Source organism: Myxine glutinosa, chromosome 2 (assembly GCF_964187855.1).
Source record: "Myxine glutinosa chromosome 2, kmMyxGlut1.1, whole genome shotgun sequence".
Taxonomy (NCBI): domain Eukaryota; kingdom Metazoa; phylum Chordata; class Myxini; order Myxiniformes; family Myxinidae; genus Myxine; species Myxine glutinosa.
In genome coordinates this window covers 199,950,654-199,968,907 of record NC_136262.1, presented here as the reverse complement: position 1 = coordinate 199,968,907, position 18,254 = coordinate 199,950,654, and the positions used below count along the sequence as shown (strand labels likewise).

Below are 18,254 nucleotides of genomic sequence, written 5' to 3'. Positions count from 1 at the left end.
CTCTCCCAGTGGGTCTACCCACCTGCACACCTCCACCACTGCGGTTGCCTCCGAGCTTACCTGCTCCTTACCCTAACCTAACTACCTGGGGAAGGCCCTCTGGCACTCTCCCCACTCGGTGCCCTCTCTGGCACTGGGCTACCCGGGTCCATCCTCCGGATCCTCGGGCCCCATCCACAACTCTACCGGCTCCCAGAGCCCACCTGCGGCCTCACCTGGCCGACATCCTCACAGTGGTGGAGTGCCCAACCAACTACACACACTAACAGGCTACACGCCCAGCCATTTCCACAACACTAATGCACCCATCCACAATACCATTCTGCAACCGCACCACAAATGCCAATATCCAACCACAATTTACCTGCACCCTCTACCTAACACTTACACTACCCGCCCCGGGTACTCGTGAAAGGGGTCCACTCTTCCCCCATCCACACCTTCGCACCATGCACACCACTCCGTACCACTCACTCCAACTCTCTCCACACACCTGTACCTGCACACCTGTGCTCTCACACCTGGTGCCACCTGCACCCTTCTCTCCCCAAGCGCATTCGCGCTGATCCACAACACTCATTACTCACACACTGCTCCACACACCTGTCCAGTTGCACACCTGTGCAATCACACCTGTTCCATTCTCACCTGTTCAATCCTCACACACACAGCATCATCTCAGCTAACTACTCCCTTCTGAAACTTGCGCTTCCCAGTCGTCCCTTTAACTATTGCGCTCCCACGTCATTATCATCCACACTAATCTACCTGCGTCCCTACTACAGGTATCAGTCACTAACTAAACTTAACGTCACCTAATGTCAATCCTCGCTAGATCCCTACACACCATATCCTAACCCACCCGGGCTAGTTTTCACTGCCATACACCCCATAAGCTATTGCTCCTTTGCCCCCACCTGTGAGGGATGGTGGATTTGCCATCCCACCACATCGGGGGTCTCTCACTACCAATTTTGCACATCAAATTTCAACAAATTAAAAATTTGCCAATCACTGCCCATCATCTGCCAATCACTACTGCCAATCCCTTGCCAATCATCAAATTTTGTTTTTCTCTAATTTTGGGTCCAAAACACTAACCTCATCACCCAGTCGACTCACTAATACCTCTCGGTGCGCCAATTCCTGTCCAAAGCCCGGCTTCGTAAAGCCAAGCCATGAATGCTGGTTGTTCTGTGCCAGCGGCTGGATGCGTCCGGCATTCGGGGCAGGGACGGGGGCTTACCCGGGCCGAGATCCCACGCATCACCTCGGCGTGGAGCCATCCAATGTCCCGATCTCGACCTGCCGGAATGCCTCAACAAAAGGTGGTCGCCATGACGACCCTTTCTATCGGGCTGCCAGCTCCGCCTAGTGGAGCAAGGACGCGGCCGTTCAAAGCGAGGCCTAGCACGCACCGAGGGCCCGATTCGGCTAAAAGTCGACCTAACCTCTAACCCGTTTAATGTCGATGCTTCACCTGCATGCTTACACCCCGCAGCCCGTTCCTTGCTCACACATCCAGCTGTGCCCATGCTCCTCGTACCCTTCCTTACACACCCAGGTACCCTCATTCCACTCACAGCCTTGGTCACACACCTGACCACCGAACACTTTGGCACACATTCGTTGGTCGCACACCTCACCAATACACCGCTTCGCACCCCCTCCTCGGTCACCTCCTCTGTGACAATCACAGGTGTGCCCTCATTCGCACACCCAACCACGTGCCTCACCACCAATTCCAGCGTGCATTCCCACTCACGCTCTACCATTCCAGGTGTGCATCCTTCCATCCCAGGTGTACATCCTCGCTCACCTGTCACAACTAACTCACGCTCCATGTCACTCTCACTACTTTCACCTCCATTCCTGACAGCGCACTCACCCTTACTCTTGACAGCGCACTCTTTCCTCATGCACCTGTCCGTCACACACCTTTCTCGCGCACACTCTCCCGTTACACCCTCTGTAACACTCACCACAGGTGGACACTCTTCCTTACTTCTGACAGCGCACTCTTTCCCCATGCACCTGTCCGTCACACACCTTTCTCGCGCACACTCTCCAGTTACACCCTCTGTAACACTCACCACAGGTGTGCATTCTTCCTTGCCTTTGACAGCGCACTCTTTCCCCATGCACCTGTCCGTCACACACCTTCCTCGCGCACACTCTGTAACACTCACCACAGCACGCTTCCATGTGCTCCCTCGCACACGCGCTACGACCGACTCACTCTCGCCAGCACACTCACTCCTTGGCACGCACTTTTTCCTCACACACCCCCGAGTCGGACTTTCTTGCACACCTCCATTTTCGCACACCAGACCTGTCGCACACTTCACCAACGGCCTCTCACGAACACCCGGGTCTATCTCGACCCCCAAGCCTCTTAAATCACCTGGCGCATCATACGCACGACCATATTGGTCACCACTTACACCGGGTCCTCTTCCTCTTCGCTTCTCCTCCATCACCTGCGAATCCCTCATCCGGTTAATGAGCACATCATCACGATCCAAACACAGACTTTGGACCAATTCTTTTACTTCCTCTTTTATCTCTTTGTTATCCCCTCTCCGTCGCTTCTTAATTTCGCTCATCCCTTCTTCCACTTCTTCTAGTTTCTGCTTCACCTCTTTTATGTCCCGGTACGTCTCCTCAAGCTCATCCTCTAAGGCTACCTTGACCGTTTCCAGGTGCGTCCTCACCTGCCGGTCCTTCGTCTCCATTACCTCTATCACCTCGTCCAACCTCGTTGTCAGTCCCTCACGTACCATCTGACATTCCCTCTTTGTCGCTATCAAGTCGTTTTTTATGTCGTTTTGTGTCGCTTTTAAACCTCCTAATACCGCAGTGTTCCTTTGAACCTGCTCCACTAACTCCGTCTGTCCCCCCGTCAGCTGCTCCACCTCCTGCGTCAGGTCCTCTATGCCCCCTTGTAACTTTACAGTCCCCTTTCTCACCTCCTTCTCCATGCGCTCCTTACAGTGCCTCACCTCCTCGCGCACTCCTCCGACCTCCTCACTCACTCCTCTTCTGATCTCCTCTCCCATCACTTGCATCTCCTGCCCAGATGCCACCCTCATCTGCTCCATTTCCTCCCTGTGAGCATCCAGTTTGGTTTCTACCCCCATTCTGACCCCCTCTATCTGCTGCTCCATTTGTTTAACTTCCCTTTCCGCTTGGTCCCTCATGTCCCTCAATTTGCCTTCCATACTGTTTTCTAACCCCTCTAACCCATTTTTCACTCCCTCTATTTGATTCTCTTGAGCGGCCATTCTGTTTTCTACCCCCGTTAACCCAGTTTTCACTCCCTCTATCTGATTCTCCTGGGCAGCCATTCTATTTTCTACCCCCTCTAACCCATTTCTCACCTCTTTTATCCCATTGTCTAACCCCTCAAAATTTTTGTCTAACTTCTCAATTTTCTTGTCTAACTCCTCAAAATTATTGTCTAACTTCTCACCGGTACCCCTCATTTGGCCCTCTAATCGCCCACTATCAACCCTCATTTGGCCCTCCATCCTATCCATTTTTGCATTCAGTTGGGTCAAGAATAATCTGAGGTCAAACCCGGTTTGCCCAGCGTCCCCAGCCGCCACCGCAGGCTCGCCCTCCGCGGCGCCGCTATTTTGGGACCCTTCAACCACGTGAGCGAGCGCGCCATTTTTCGCGCCCGCTACTTCGTGCGTGACGGCGCTATTTTGCGAACCTGCCGCCCTCACTGCTTCGCTCTCCTCATGTCCCTCAATTTGGTCCTGGACCGACCCTGCTTCACTCTCCCCTACCGGACCCCAGCCGTCTTGATCCGCCATAGCGCGACTTGCAAAATTCGAGTTTCGTAAAACAAATCCAAATTTTTTTTTTCCGTTATAATTCCGTCGAGCGCAGTACGCGCTCCGAATCGATTTTCCCTCCCAAAATTTGGGCCTAATAAATTTAGTCCCGGGTTCGAATTCCACTCCTCGACACCAATTGTTACAGACACGACTTTGATGTTAAAGTGGGCCGAGCGGAATGGCCGTCGTGTCCGCACAAATTACCCGACTATACTCGACGTTGACGAAGTCGCGCGATGCTGGCTCAATAAGAAAAAGAAGACACCCGGCTGGATTACAATAACACAATACGACACCAGGGGTTCAGTTCTCAAGACCTCCGGAGGAGGTTATATTAAGGCGGAAGGTTAGATTACAACTACAAGAGGGACAGCATAGAAAGACAAGCACTTAGACACAATCTTATATTATTCCCAACAGACGACAGATAAACGGGACAAAGCTGACTCACACGGGGATTGATGGAAAGGACAGGCGGGTAGCGATGGCTCCAGGTGCACCTGGGCTCAAAGGTCAGAATCGACTCGGTCCGGTCCAGAGATGCGGGGAGGTCGCAGCGCTCGGATGGCGTCTTGTCTGCTCAAGCTGGGGGCGCATCTGACTCAGCGCTCGCAGGTGGCTTTCCTTCTCCAAGCTGGGTGCGCATCTGACGTCACATCCGGCGCTGGGCCGCGTATATCCGGCGGGGAGTGACACGCCCTCGGCTCGTTAGCTCCGCCTCGTGGAATCGGCACGTTGCTTCTCATTGGGTGCGTGCGGGGGGGGTTTACCAGGCTCCGCCCTTGACGAGGAGCTGACAAGGAGCCCCTTCGTGGTAACCCCGTGGAGCGCATGGTCTGGAGCTAATCGAGCCGGTGTGAGGACGCATCCTCCCCCGCTCCGCCGCCATCTCCCCTGTTGTTGTTGTAATTGTTGGGGAAGAAGATGGAAGGAGGTATGGGAAAGGTCCTAAACTCACTACTGATGCCATATAATCACATTCTGGTGCAACGAAGAGTCATAATTAATGGAGACGAGGCCTTAACTGACATAGAATAAGAATAACTAGGAAGATGTCCGAAAGTTGTCTACGTGTGGTGCGGTGGACCTGGGCACGACATTTAATGGGGGAATAAGGGGAAGGTCGGCTCTACTGATTGTTATTTACATGCAATGGGACTAGGGAATGGGGGATTGGGGAAAGTTGGGGAGTATTGGAGAAAATAGGGGAATATTTACAAGCGGATATGGAGGCCAAATTCCATATTCGCAACAATATATATATATATACATATACATATATATATATATATACATATATATATATACATATACATATATACATATACATATATACATATACATATATATATACATATACATATACATATATATATATATTGTGAGAAACCCCCCGGTGAAACCACCTTTGTTCTCACCCAAATGAGTGCCCCGCCCACCACTGACGTAACCTCCTTGGAGCCTCACGCGATTGGGAGGCGAGTCGGGACGTGATTGGTGGAGGGTCAGAGAGCGCGGCCGCCATCTCATGATACGGACGCAGCTCGGAGGTTCGAGGCCTCGAGGCGAGGGAACTTTCGTTACTCCTCACGACAGCGAGTTGTGCTGATCGTTTATAGTTATGGATTGTACGAGTGAGTGATTCCGGAAGAGAACGAGTGATTCCCGGAGATCGTAGATTGGAACTGTGAGTCCTATATTGCCTGCTTCGTGTTGGAGCTCCTGGCCGACCGTTCCTGGCGGCCTTGTGTGGTATTCCATCCTGGTATCCTTCGAGTCCCGGAGCTCGTCGATTGGAGCCGCGAGGATCTTACCTGCGTCCAGTTGGAGCGTCTGTGGCCGACAGTTCCTGCCGGCTTGTGCAGCATATTACCTTTTGTTACCTTTCATGGTTTTTGTGATCGAGCCAATAAATAATCGTGCTTTACCCCTAGAAGGCCGATTAAAACACAATTGTGTTTATTGCGTCTCTTTTGGTTCACTACGTGGATTACTTGAAGCCCGGACATTTACGTCCGTATTCCGTGCTGGGATACATTCCACAGACGGGATCGCGACAAATGGGTTGCTCGTCCTAGGATCATTCAAGTAAGAGCCATTCGATTGAGACGGGAATTCTGCAGTGGACGACATCTTCTGGCATCTGTTCATCGCCTTCTCACCAGCGGACGCCGTCTGGGAGGAACTTTCTCGCCGTAGGACGCTGTCTTGGGCAGAGAAGTGAATAGCCTCGGATCCCTCCAAACAACCGACAAAGAATAAGCGAATAGCCTCGGATCCCTCCAAACAACCGAAAAAAAAAAAAAACGTGAGTATTTGTACGTGGTATTTTTCTCATTGGCAATTTGATGTGCGGGTGATATTGCGTAGTTGTGTCGTATTTCCCCAACAGAGCGTTGTGTTTGAGCGTTGTGTTTGAGGTTGTGTTTTGTGCCTGGTCGTATGATAACTCGTAGCCAAGCTATGTCGACCAGGGAAGTGAGAGTTCAACCTGATCATGTTGACAGTCACGTGGGTGGCGAGGTGAGCGACGCAAGCAGCCTTGACCCGGTCACTCAACCCGAGATGTTAGGAAGCGATCCCATCATGACCAAATGCATGCGTTCGCCCTTCTGGACCGGGCTGACTCCGGTTCAACAACTTGACATGTATAACAGGGAGAATGACAGAGCAGAGACAGCAGCAGAGAGAGAGCATGCGGCAGCAGAGAGAGAGCGTGCGGCAGCAGCAGAGGGAGAGCGTGCGGCAGCAGCGAGAGAGCATGCGGCAGCAGAGAGAGAGCGTGCGGCGGCAGCAGAGAGAGAGCATGCGGCAGCAGAAGCTGAACGCGTCAGAGAGCATGAGTTGCGAATGTTGACTGAACGACTGCGGGCAGAGGGGTCTGCTGCAAGAGTCCCGGAAAGTGTTCATGTTCGTTTGCCGGACTGGACGGGAGACACGAAGCCAGAAGCGTATCTGGAGATGGCGGAGAAGTTGTTGGCTGCCGGTGGCATTGATGAGAGCTTGTGGGTCGGCCATCTTGTGAGCCATCTATCTGAGAAGGCGAGGGAGGTATATGCGAGGATGGCAACCGAGGACGCAAACAAATACAGGGCATTGAAGGCCGAGATTTTGAATGCCTATGCGGTGTCCGCATGTATTTATAGGAGAAATTTTTTCAGCTGGACTCGTGAGTCCAGTCAAACCTATGAGGAACATTCGCGGGCCTTGTTGGAACAGCTGCAGAGATGGTTCAAGGGGAGCAAGGTGGAGTTACCTCAAGCGGTTGCGGAACTCCTGGTGCGTTACCGTATCGATCAACAGCTTCCGCCTGACTTAGCATTGTTTCTTGTCGACAAAGACACTGTTTCCTTGGCAGACTGCGTCAACCTTATTGATAAACATGTTTTGGCGTGCAAAATGCTGCAAGTCACGCAGTCGCTTCGTAAGACGGAGGAGTCTGCGATCAAGACCGCCCCCCGTCTGCCCGGCGGCTGGATCGAGGGGAAGGGTTCTCCGATGACCTCCACTGGGGGCGCTCGCGAGCCGCAGACCAGGGCAGGGCCCTGGTGCGATTTCTGCAAACGCGTGGGGCACGGTGAAAACCGCTGTTTCTCTAATCCCGCCAGTCCGGCCTACCGAGGCAACCCTCCTGTTAAGTCGGAGGGAGATCAGTGGAACTCATCCGCCGGGCCCTCGCACACGACGGTGGCATCGGTGACCGAGGTCACTGCCACCGGGGCTAATTCCATTCATCCACTGCATCAGGAGTATTCAGGGACAGCCTTAGTGGGTGGCCCCGATTCGATGCTGAAGTTTGAGACCAAATACCTTCGGGATACTGGGGCGACACGGTGTGTTCTCCGGGTGGGGGTAGTTCCGGCCTCGCAGATGCGTTATACCGGCGAGTATACCCTCCTTCGGGGCATTGACCGGGTTCTTGGCCGGTACCCCCTTGCCCTCCTCGAGGTCCGGAGTGACATTTTTAAGGGTCCAGTGACCTGTGTGGTAGTACCCTACTACCCTATACCCGGGGTCTCCTTGCTGATTGGCAATGATGCCATAGCCAGGGAGGAGTCATTGACTCTGACCTGTGGGGGGGTCCCTAGAGCCCAGAGTAAACAGGCGGAGAGAGTGGCGGAGTCAGACATATCTTCACTCTGGCCCGAGGAGCCTAGCGCCTCGACTCCAGTTTCCGACGGTGACGTTGCGTCAGCTGAAGTCCACCCGAGCCTCCCGTCAAGCCAACCTCAGGTGCCGTGCTCCTCAGGGACCGCTCCCGCCATGTCGCGATTCAGCAGGAACGCTAATGCTAAGGTATATGTGGGAAACCTGGGCAATGGAGCAGCGAGAGCCGAGCTAGGGAGGGTCTTCGGGCATTACGGACCACTCCGCAACGTATGGGTTGCTCGGAACCCACCTGGATTCGCAGTTGTTGAGTTTGAAGATCCACGAGATGCTGAAGATTCGGTCAGAGCCCTTGATGGAAGGTTAATTTGCGGATCGCGGGTGTGCGTCGAGATGTCGAATGGCATGTCGCGGCGGCCTCGTTTCAGACGCCCTTTGGTCCGCAGGCCGTTCGACCCGAAAGATCGATGTTACCAGTGCGGTGAAAGGGGTCATTACGCATATGACTGTCGTTCTCGACACCGGAGGAGAACCCGCCGCTCTAGGTCTCGGTCCGTTTCCCTCCTGTAAATGTTTCCCCACCTTGAGTTTGGCTCCCTTGTTTCTCTATTGTGCTTTGGGTGAAGTGTAACTCTTGTGGGGTAGATGTTAATGGGGTGTATGGTGTTTAATATTGTGTGTGAAAAAACAAAACAAAACTGGTTCATTGTTTACCCTGTTAACGCCTGTTAATTGCCTGTTGCGTTAATAAGTGCGTTATTGTTGCGTTATTGTGTTGCGCCATTGCGTTGCGTTGTATTGTTGCGTTGTTTCGTTATTGTTGTTAACAAGTGTTAGTAATTGTTAATTGCGTTAATTGCCTGTTAGCAATTCCCGCCATCATCTTGCCATGTGATTTGCACCTACTACAAATACTGGTTTTAAAAACGCCGTCTATTCGACGGGGTTTTTACTTAGGGGGGGAGGACTGTGAGAAACCCCCCGGTGAAACCACCTTTGTTCTCACCCAAATGAGTGCCCCGCCCACCACTGACGTAACCTCCTTGGAGCCTCACGCGATTGGGAGGCGAGTCGGGACGTGATTGGTGGAGGGTCAGAGAGCGCGGCCGCCATCTCATGATACGGACGCAGCTCGGAGGTTCGAGGCCTCGAGGCGAGGGAACTTTCGTTACTCCTCACGACAGCGAGTTGTGCTGATCGTTTATAGTTATGGATTGTACGAGTGAGTGATTCCGGAAGAGAACGAGTGATTCCCGGAGATCGTAGATTGGAACTGTGAGTCCTATATTGCCTGCTTCGTGTTGGAGCTCCTGGCCGACCGTTCCTGGCGGCCTTGTGTGGTATTCCATCCTGGTATCCTTCGAGTCCCGGAGCTCGTCGATTGGAGCCGCGAGGATCTTACCTGCGTCCAGTTGGAGCGTCTGTGGCCGACAGTTCCTGCCGGCTTGTGCAGCATATTACCTTTTGTTACCTTTCATGGTTTTTGTGATCGAGCCAATAAATAATCGTGCTTTACCCCTAGAAGGCCGATTAAAACACAATTGTGTTTATTGCGTCTCTTTTGGTTCACTACGTGGATTACTTGAAGCCCGGACATTTACGTCCGTATTCCGTGCTGGGATACATTCCACAGACGGGATCGCGACAAAATACATATACATATACATATATATATACATATACATATACATATATATATATATATACATATACATATACATATATATATATATATATATATACATATACATATACATATATATATATATATATATATGTATACATATACATATACATATACATATATATATATATATATACATATACATATACATATATATATATATATATGTATACATATACATATATATATATATATATGTATACATATACATATACATATATGTATACATATACATATACATATATATATATATATATATATATATATATATATATATATATATATATATATATACACATTTGAATGGAGTGAGATGACCGGTACTTGTTTAGACAAGAAAGCTTGTGCAAGTTCCGATGAGCACAAATTTGCAGAAGTTCTTAGGATTTTTCTTTTCCACCACCAAATGTACTCTCAAGTTGTAATTTTATGGGCATATTGAGGATAACAAAGGAAGATAGATGAGAGAATGCGTGTGAATGAGCCACTTAACCTTGACAGATTTCCATTCAACAAGAAATGAAGCAAATCGGCCGTTCTGGTGAATTCAGCACAAATCCCAAATGAAGATACGATGTCATTGCACGAGCCGGGCCTAGGCTTCAGTACAGTGTTGCAGCTCTCACGATGTTTTTTTTTTTTTTTTTGTATACAAGATCGAGGCTCGTGAAAGAGCAAACATTAATCACACAAAAAGACAAACCGACACACAAAACACAAAAAACAAGGGGAGCGGCAGACAAGATGGGGAGAGAGGGGGGAGGACACAAAAGAGAGGGGGAAGAAGGGGAAGGACACAAACACAACATTTGAGAGCAGGGACATCGGGAGGACTTGGGGGGAGGTGGGAGAGGATTAAAACATATGAACACTGCAAGGACTCTGGGGTGAATTACCGGGGGTAGAAAAGATCAAGGTTTTCGATGGGGGAAGATAAGAGATGGTGGTGAACAGCTGTTTTAAAGACCTGGAGGGAGGAGTGGGATTGAAGAGAGTGGGGGAGTTTGTTCCAGAGGCGGGAGAAAAGGGGAATGAAAGAGTGAAGGTGAGCAGAGAGCCTAGACTTTGGCAGTTTAACCATAAGAGGGTTGCAGGCAGATCTTGTGCGACCTGAAGGAATATTGGGGGGACAGAGCACAGAGAGAGCTGGGGGAGCAAGGCCGGAGAGGAGTCGGTAGAAGACAGAAAGACCACCTACCTGCCTGCGGTGGGTGAGTGAAAGGCCCTCAGAGATAGCTTCATCGCGGGAGATTCCAATGATTCTGAAAGCTTTGGATTCAACAGCGTGAAGCCGAGCCAGGTGTGAGGCAGGAGCACCAGCCCAGAGGGGGGAACAGTATTCCATTGAGCTGCGGATGAAAGCCTTGTATGTGGTGAGGAGCTCAGGTGTGCCAAGGAAGGACTTCGCACGACGGAGGATGCCCAGTCGGCGACTGGCTTTGGAGGCCAGCTTGGAAATGTGGTTTTCCCAAGAAAGATCATGGCAGATAGTGAGACCCAAAAGCTTGAGCGACAGAACTTCTTGGAGAGGATTGTTGAGAAAGTAGATGGATGTTGTTATGAAATGAAAGTTACACGAGAAAAATCACTGGTTCAATGGAAATGGACCTAGCTGTTGGGTATTCTGGGTTTGTTTCTGAGTACGAGAAAAAGTCAGTATTGCAGGGCCTCATAATAAATGGGTGGAAAAGGAGGAGAAGTAACATTAGCCTCCCTGCAGCACAAAACGACGTCACAAGCTGTGACCTGTTGCACATCGGAAGCAACCATTCGTGCAAGGCTGTTGCTTATCCGGTTTGTGTCACTATGAAAGTCATAGATCGCAATGATATCGTGGCACAATACGATAGCCATACATGGTGGTCAGCAAAACATTTGGAGTTTTGGAAGGAGTCCGCCTACCCAAAAGGTTTGGGAGCCACTGGCTTAAATGAATGAAGAATGAATGACCAACGTAGTTTAAAAAATGCTTCATGTTTAAGGGCAATCAGACGAGGGACCATGGTTTAAAACTACACTGCAGCAGAACAGGTATTATATATTCTCAAGTTCTCAATATAGAAATCCCAGGAAGAGTACGGTGGACTAAGCGAGCAAGCGTGTAGGGATCAACAAACTTTGGAACACGTGTTTAGTACACCCATCCATGTACGTCTCGGAATGAGTTTCATATATTTGCAAAAGGTGAAATGAAACACCCATTTCACTTTGCCCGACTTGTGCGAGCAGGAAGCAGTCTCGAATACCTGCTTTTCTCCTTTCACATTCTTCCAGGAAGAACGTTTCCCTGGTGGCGTTTAGATTTATTTTACCATGGGTGTGCATCCACCTGCTTGTTGCAGTTCTCAATGTGCATGCAATCACCCCACCCCTCCCTCACCTGGTTTTCCATACGTGATGAGTCACGAAGTATCTTTTCTTGATGCCCAAGGTTCCTTAGACACAACTTACTGTAAGAGGCACAAAACTTGACAATGGAGCGCCTGATAATGAAAACCTTGTAGCGAAAAAGAAAAATGACACGGGGACGAATTTATACAACGTCATGAACACAGAATGGTCAACAAACACATTTCCTGATGGAAACTGTGCCGTCTCCACCACGATTATTGCAGCAAACCACTTCAAGGGGCACCGTGACCGATTTTAAAGGATTCCCTCATGAGTAAATTTCAATATGAATACAATTTAATCAGGAAAGTAAATAGATTGGAGTAATAATGCCATCTGTAGCAAAAATGAAGAAGTATATTGGTCTTTAGGAGAAGAGCATACCCACCCTGTATCGAAATTGTTTGCTCATGTACTTTATTTTTATGCCTCGCAGCACTGAAGCTTAGGAGTGGGGTGGGGGGGGGGGGGTGGAGGAGTTGTGCAGGATACTTTTTTTTGAGGTAGGAACACTCGTCTCTGAGACTGAGCTGTCTAGCCTGAGCTGTGTTTCACATGCAGGGTGAGGTATCATTGTGTATTAAAGACTTAAGCCTGAGAACATGTCTGCGAGCAGTAGTAGTTGGTAGATTTATAAAGATCCCACCGATGGTCTTTCGCAGCGGAGGCAAGTTATCGCTGGCACTTAAAATAAATGACAAATCCTTGCCCTGGCTGGTGAGGCGGCGGATTCACCACACCGCCCGGGGGCATCACCACACCGGCCCCGGGGGCATCACCCCACCGCCCGGAGGCATCACCACACCGGCCCCGGGAGCATCACCACACCGGCCCCGGGAGCATCACCACACCGGCCCCGGGAGCATCACCACACCGGCCCCGGGAGCATCACCACACCGGCCCCGGGAGCATCACCACACCGGCCCCGGGAGCATCACCACACCGGCCCCGGGAGCATCACCACACCGGCCCCGGGAGCATCACCACACCGGCCCCGGGGGCATCACCACACCGCCCCGGGAGCATCACCAAACCGCCCGGCGGCGTCACCACCTACATGTATATATACACATCTACATGCACTCAACGAGTGATAACAGCCCATCATCAGACCGCAAACCAAATGGGAGGCTCTATCATATTGAGTCACCCCGATTCAAAGATAGGAGCAAAGGTATCTATGGGATAAGATCCAGTATATGGGTTCAAAAGGTTATTCAGGAAATATACATGCAAAGTATGATTCGTTTGTAGGTATGTCTGGCCAAGAACATTTGAACTCCCTTTGTATACCGATGAGTGGGGAGTGAAATAAACAAAAAAACAAAATCCTCCTCTTTCATCCTCCTCACCACGTAACATATGCAGCCCACTCTTCTTCACCCTGTCCTACCCACACCTCATTAAGATCACCACATTTCCAACTCACGCCATCACCATGGTCACACATCCTCAACCCACCACCCACATCCCAAACCCCCTCAGCATGTTCAACGGCCCTCACCCCAACAGCACGCTCACCAGCCCTCACTCAGCCAGCACACCCTCACCACCGCCCTCAGCCTGTCAGCATGCCCCCCGGCACTCGGCCCGTCAGCACGCCCCCCCGGCACTCGGCCCGTCAGCACGCCCCCCGGCACTCGGCCCGTCAGCACGCCCCCCGGCACTCGGCCCGTCAGCACGCCCCCCGGCACTCGGCCCGTCAGCACGCCCCCCGGCACTCGGCCCGTCAGCACGCCCCCCGGCACTCGGCCCATCAGCACGCCCCCCGGCACTCGGCCCGTCAGCACGCCCCCCGGGACTCGGCCCGTCAGCACGCCCCCCGGGACTCGGCCCGTCAGCACGCCCCCCGGCACTCGGCCCGTCAGCACGCCCCCCGGCACTCGGCCCGTCAGCACGCCCCCCGGGACTCGGCCCGTCAGCACGCCCCCCGGGACTCGGCCCGTCAGCACGCCCCCCGGGACTCGGCCCGTCAGCACGCCCCCCGGGACTCGGCCCGTCAGCACGCCCCCCGGGACTCGGCCCGTCAGCACGCCCCCCGGGACTCGGCCCGTCAGCACGCCCCCCGGTCCTCACCCCGTCAAAACGCTCCCCGGTCCTCACCCCGTCAGCACGCCCCCCGGTCCTCACCCCGTCAACACGCTCCCCGGTCCTCACCCCGTCAGCACGCCCCCGGGCACGTCAGCACTCCCCCGGGCACGTCAGCACTCCCCCGGGCACGTCAGCACGCCCCCCGGTCCTCGGCCCGTCAGCACGCCCCCCGGTCCTCACTCCGTCAACACGCCCCCCTATCCTCACCCCGTCAACACGCCCCCCTATCCTCACCCCGTCAACACGCTCCCTATCCTCACCCCGTCAACACGCTCCCTATCCTCACCCCGTCAACACGCTCCCTATCCTCACCCCGTCAACACGCTCCCCTGTCCTCACCCCGTCAACACGCTCCCTATCCTCACCCCGTCAACACGCTCCCCGGTCCTCACCCCGTCAACACGCTCCCTATCCTCACCCCGTCAACACGCTCCCTATCCTCACCCCGTCAACACGCTCCCTACCCTCACCCCGTCAACACGCTACCTACCCTCACCCCGTCAACACGCTCCCTATCCTCACCACGTCAACACGCTCCCTATCCTCACCCCGTCAACACGCTCCCTCGTCCTCACCCCGTCAACACGCTCCCCCGTCCTCACCCCATCAACACGCTCCCCGGTCCTCACCCCATGAACACGCTCCCTATCCTCACCCCGTCAACACGCTCCCTATCCTCACCCCGTCAACACGCTCCCTATCCTCACCCCGTCAACACGCTCCCTATCCTCACCCCGTCAACACGCTCCCTATCCTCACCCCGTCAACACGCTCCCCATCCTCACCCCGTCAACACGCTCCCCATCCTCACCCCGTCAACACGCTCCCTATCCTCACCCCGTCAACACGCTCCCTATCCTCACCCCGTCAACACGCTCCCTATCCTCACCCCGTCAACACGCTCGCTATCCTCACCCCGTCAACACGCTCCCTATCCTCATCCCGTCAACACGCTCCCCGGTCCTCACCCCGTCAACACGCTCCCCTGTCCTCACCCCGTCAACACGCTCCCTATCCTCACCACGTCAACACGCTCCCTATCCTCACCCCGTCAACACGCTCCCTATCCTCACCCCGTCAACACGCTCCCTATCCTCACCCCGTCAACACGCTCCCTATCCTCACCCCGTCAACACGCTCCCTATCCTCACCCCGTCAACAAGCTCCCTATCCTCACCCCGTCAACACGCTCCCTATCCTCACCCCGTCAACACGCTCCCCGATCCTCACCCCGTCAACACGCTCCCCGGTCCTCACTCCGTCAACACGCTCCCCGGTCCTCACCCCGTCAACACGCTCCCCGGTCCTCACGCCGTCAACACGCTCCCTATCCTCACCCCGTCAACACGCTCCCTATCCTCACCACATCAACAGCTCCCTATCCTCACCCCGTCAACACGCTCCCTATCCTCACCCCGTCAACACGCTCCCTATCCTCACCCCGTCAACACGCTCCCTATCCTCACCCCGTCAACACGCTCCCTATCCTCACCCCGTCAACACGCTCCCTATCCTCACCCCGTCAACACGCTCCCCGATCCTCACCCCGTCAACACGCTCCCCGGTCGTCACTCCGTCAACACGCTCCCCGGTCCTCACCCCGTCAACACGCTCCCTATCCTCACCCCGTCAACACGCTCCCTATCCTCACCCCGTCAACACGCTCCCTATCCTCACCCCGTCAACACGCTCCCTATCCTCACCCCGTCAACACGCTCCCTATCCTCACCACATCAACAGCTCCCTATCTTCACCCCGTCAACACGCTCCCTATCCTCACCCCGTCAACACGCTCCCTATCCTCACCCCGTCAACACGCTCCCTATCCTCACCCCGTCAACACGCTCCCTTTCCTCACCCCGTCAACACGCTCCCTATCCTCACCCCGTCAACACGCTCCCTATCCTCACCCCGTCAACACGCTCCCTATCCTCACCCCGTCAACACGCTCCCTATCCTCACCACGTCAACAGCTCCCTATCCTCACCCCGTCAACACGCTCCCTATCCTCACCCCGTCAACACGCTCCCTATCCTCACCACATCAACAGCTCCCTATCTTCACCCCGTCAACACGCTCCCTATCCTCACCCCGTCAACACGCTCCCTATCCTCACCCCATCAACACGCTCCCTATCCTCACCCCGTCAACACGCTCCCTTTCCTCACCCCGTCAACACGCTCCCTATCCTCACCCCGTCAACACGCTCCCTATCCTCACCCCGTCAACACGCTCCCTATCCTCACCCCGTCAACACGCTCCCTATCCTCACCACGTCAACAGCTCCCTATCCTCACCCCGTCAACACGCTCCCTATCCTCACCCCGTCAACACGCTCCCTTTCCTCACCCCGTCAACACGCTCCCTATCCTCACCCCGTCAACACGCTCCCTTTCCTCACCCCGTCAACACGCTCCCTTTCCTCACCCCGTCAACACGCTCCCTATCCTCACCCCGTCAACACGCTCCCTGTCCTCACCCCGTCAACACGCTCCCTGTCCTCACCCCGTCAACACGCTCCCCGGTCCTCACCCCGTGAACACGCTCCCCGGTCCTCACCCCGTGAACACGCTCCCCGGTCCTCACCCCGTGAACACGCTCCCTGTCCTCACCCCGTCAACACGCTCCCCGGTCCTCACCCCGTGAACACGCTCCCTGTCCTCACCCCATGCCTTGCGCTTTTTCCTCTCTGTTGCAATCATGCTCCCGTCATCCACAATCCTTTTTTTTTTCACTCCTTCATGTTTATCCCCCCCGCGCCTTCTCTCATTCATCCCACGTCCAACTCGCTCGCACCCACGCTCGCGTTGTATTGGTACCTTCCCGAGCCTTTAACAGCACCGTGTTGGCTACAATGTTCTCCAGCTCCATGGAAGAGCCGGCCCGCGCCTGGCCCTTCCAGCCGCCAGCTCCAGCCGCAGGCGCCGGGAGGACGCGGGCCGGCGGGGCAGAACAGCCCTGCCAGGAACACCGCCCTCTGTGGCTCCTTCCGACTACTACCGCTCGCAATACACCTATTCAAATTTCAATGCACCACCACTTCTTCTTCTTCTTCCTCCTCCACCTCCTCCTCCGCCGCCTCCTGCTCCTCTCCTGTTCGCACAACGCGTGACTGAATCGCCAGGCTAATGCACCAGGCAACCAGGAACGTTCTGCCAGAGCAATACCGATTGGCTGTTGAAAGCTTGGGTCTTTTGAATATTTCTATAATTAATATGTAACCAGGAAAGTGAATGAACATGCATTATGTATTTATTTTGGATAAAATGTTAATCGAGTCTGTGAGTGAAAATTTCGAAACAACTTTGAAAACGGCAGCCTCGATTTGCACTCGCAGAATTTTTTTTCCTTTATTCATTCATTCAGTTATTCATTCACGCTTCTTCAGCTTTACCGAAACGAATCACATTTTTTCATTCGCCAGCAGGCAAAGCTAATTTTCCTCAGGCATTGCTGTTAATTTAATCAAACAATTTATTTATTGCAGGTTTTTCGGTTGCGGTGTAATAAATGCTCCATTTTTGATCCAGGCGGCATGAGGTACGTTTCTCCAGTCAAGTGACGAAACATTAAATTAAAAAGCTATCGACCTCCATGAACTCACATTAAGGTGGTTAAAATGAGTTTTAAAAAGCTTTAATTTTTCAGCTGTTTGAAATATATCAGGTTTATAAATACAGTATTTGTAATATCTTAAAAACAACCACCATTGTAACTCCCGTGGATGTATGCAATCTCGCGAGACTTTGCTTTTGCCGTTGGAATGTTACAGTATCACGTTTACAATTTCATCTCACAAAATGCAGTTTCAGATGGATCAATTACTGAGGATATCTGTATCTTTAGAATTGATTCCTTCATCAAGGGATCACATGACCTGTTACTGGAGGCGTGTTCCATTACCAAGCAGCTTATCGAGTGCTCGCCACGTGGCTTAAGCGCTGAAGCAAGCACTCCAATGAAACGGTTAATAAGGAACGGCTGGCTTAGCAAGCGACAGTAAGCTGATTGGTAATGGAACACTTCACTACAATAAACAATAGACACAGTATATTACATTTTATACAGAAACTACATGTAGTATTATGATTATTTGTATATACAGTATAATACAATTTGTACAGATGCCCAACTTA

The 18,254-nt window shown here is 52.8% G+C and overlaps 1 protein-coding gene across 2 annotated transcripts in view; it reads right to left on the bottom strand.

Moving 5' to 3' along the window:
• Positions 1-17,153, bottom strand: part of LOC137420935 (G protein-coupled receptor kinase 5) — a 276,186-nt gene extending 259,033 nt beyond the window's left edge. For both annotated transcript variants that reach the window (XM_078772160.1, XM_078772161.1), the window contains exon 1: positions 16,938-17,153. In XM_078772160.1, the coding sequence (XP_078628286.1) occupies positions 16,938-16,989 (52 nt within the window). In that variant the 5' untranslated portion in view covers positions 16,990-17,153. The remainder of the gene's footprint in view (positions 1-16,937) is intronic.
• Positions 17,154-18,254: the final 1,101 nt, after the last annotated feature.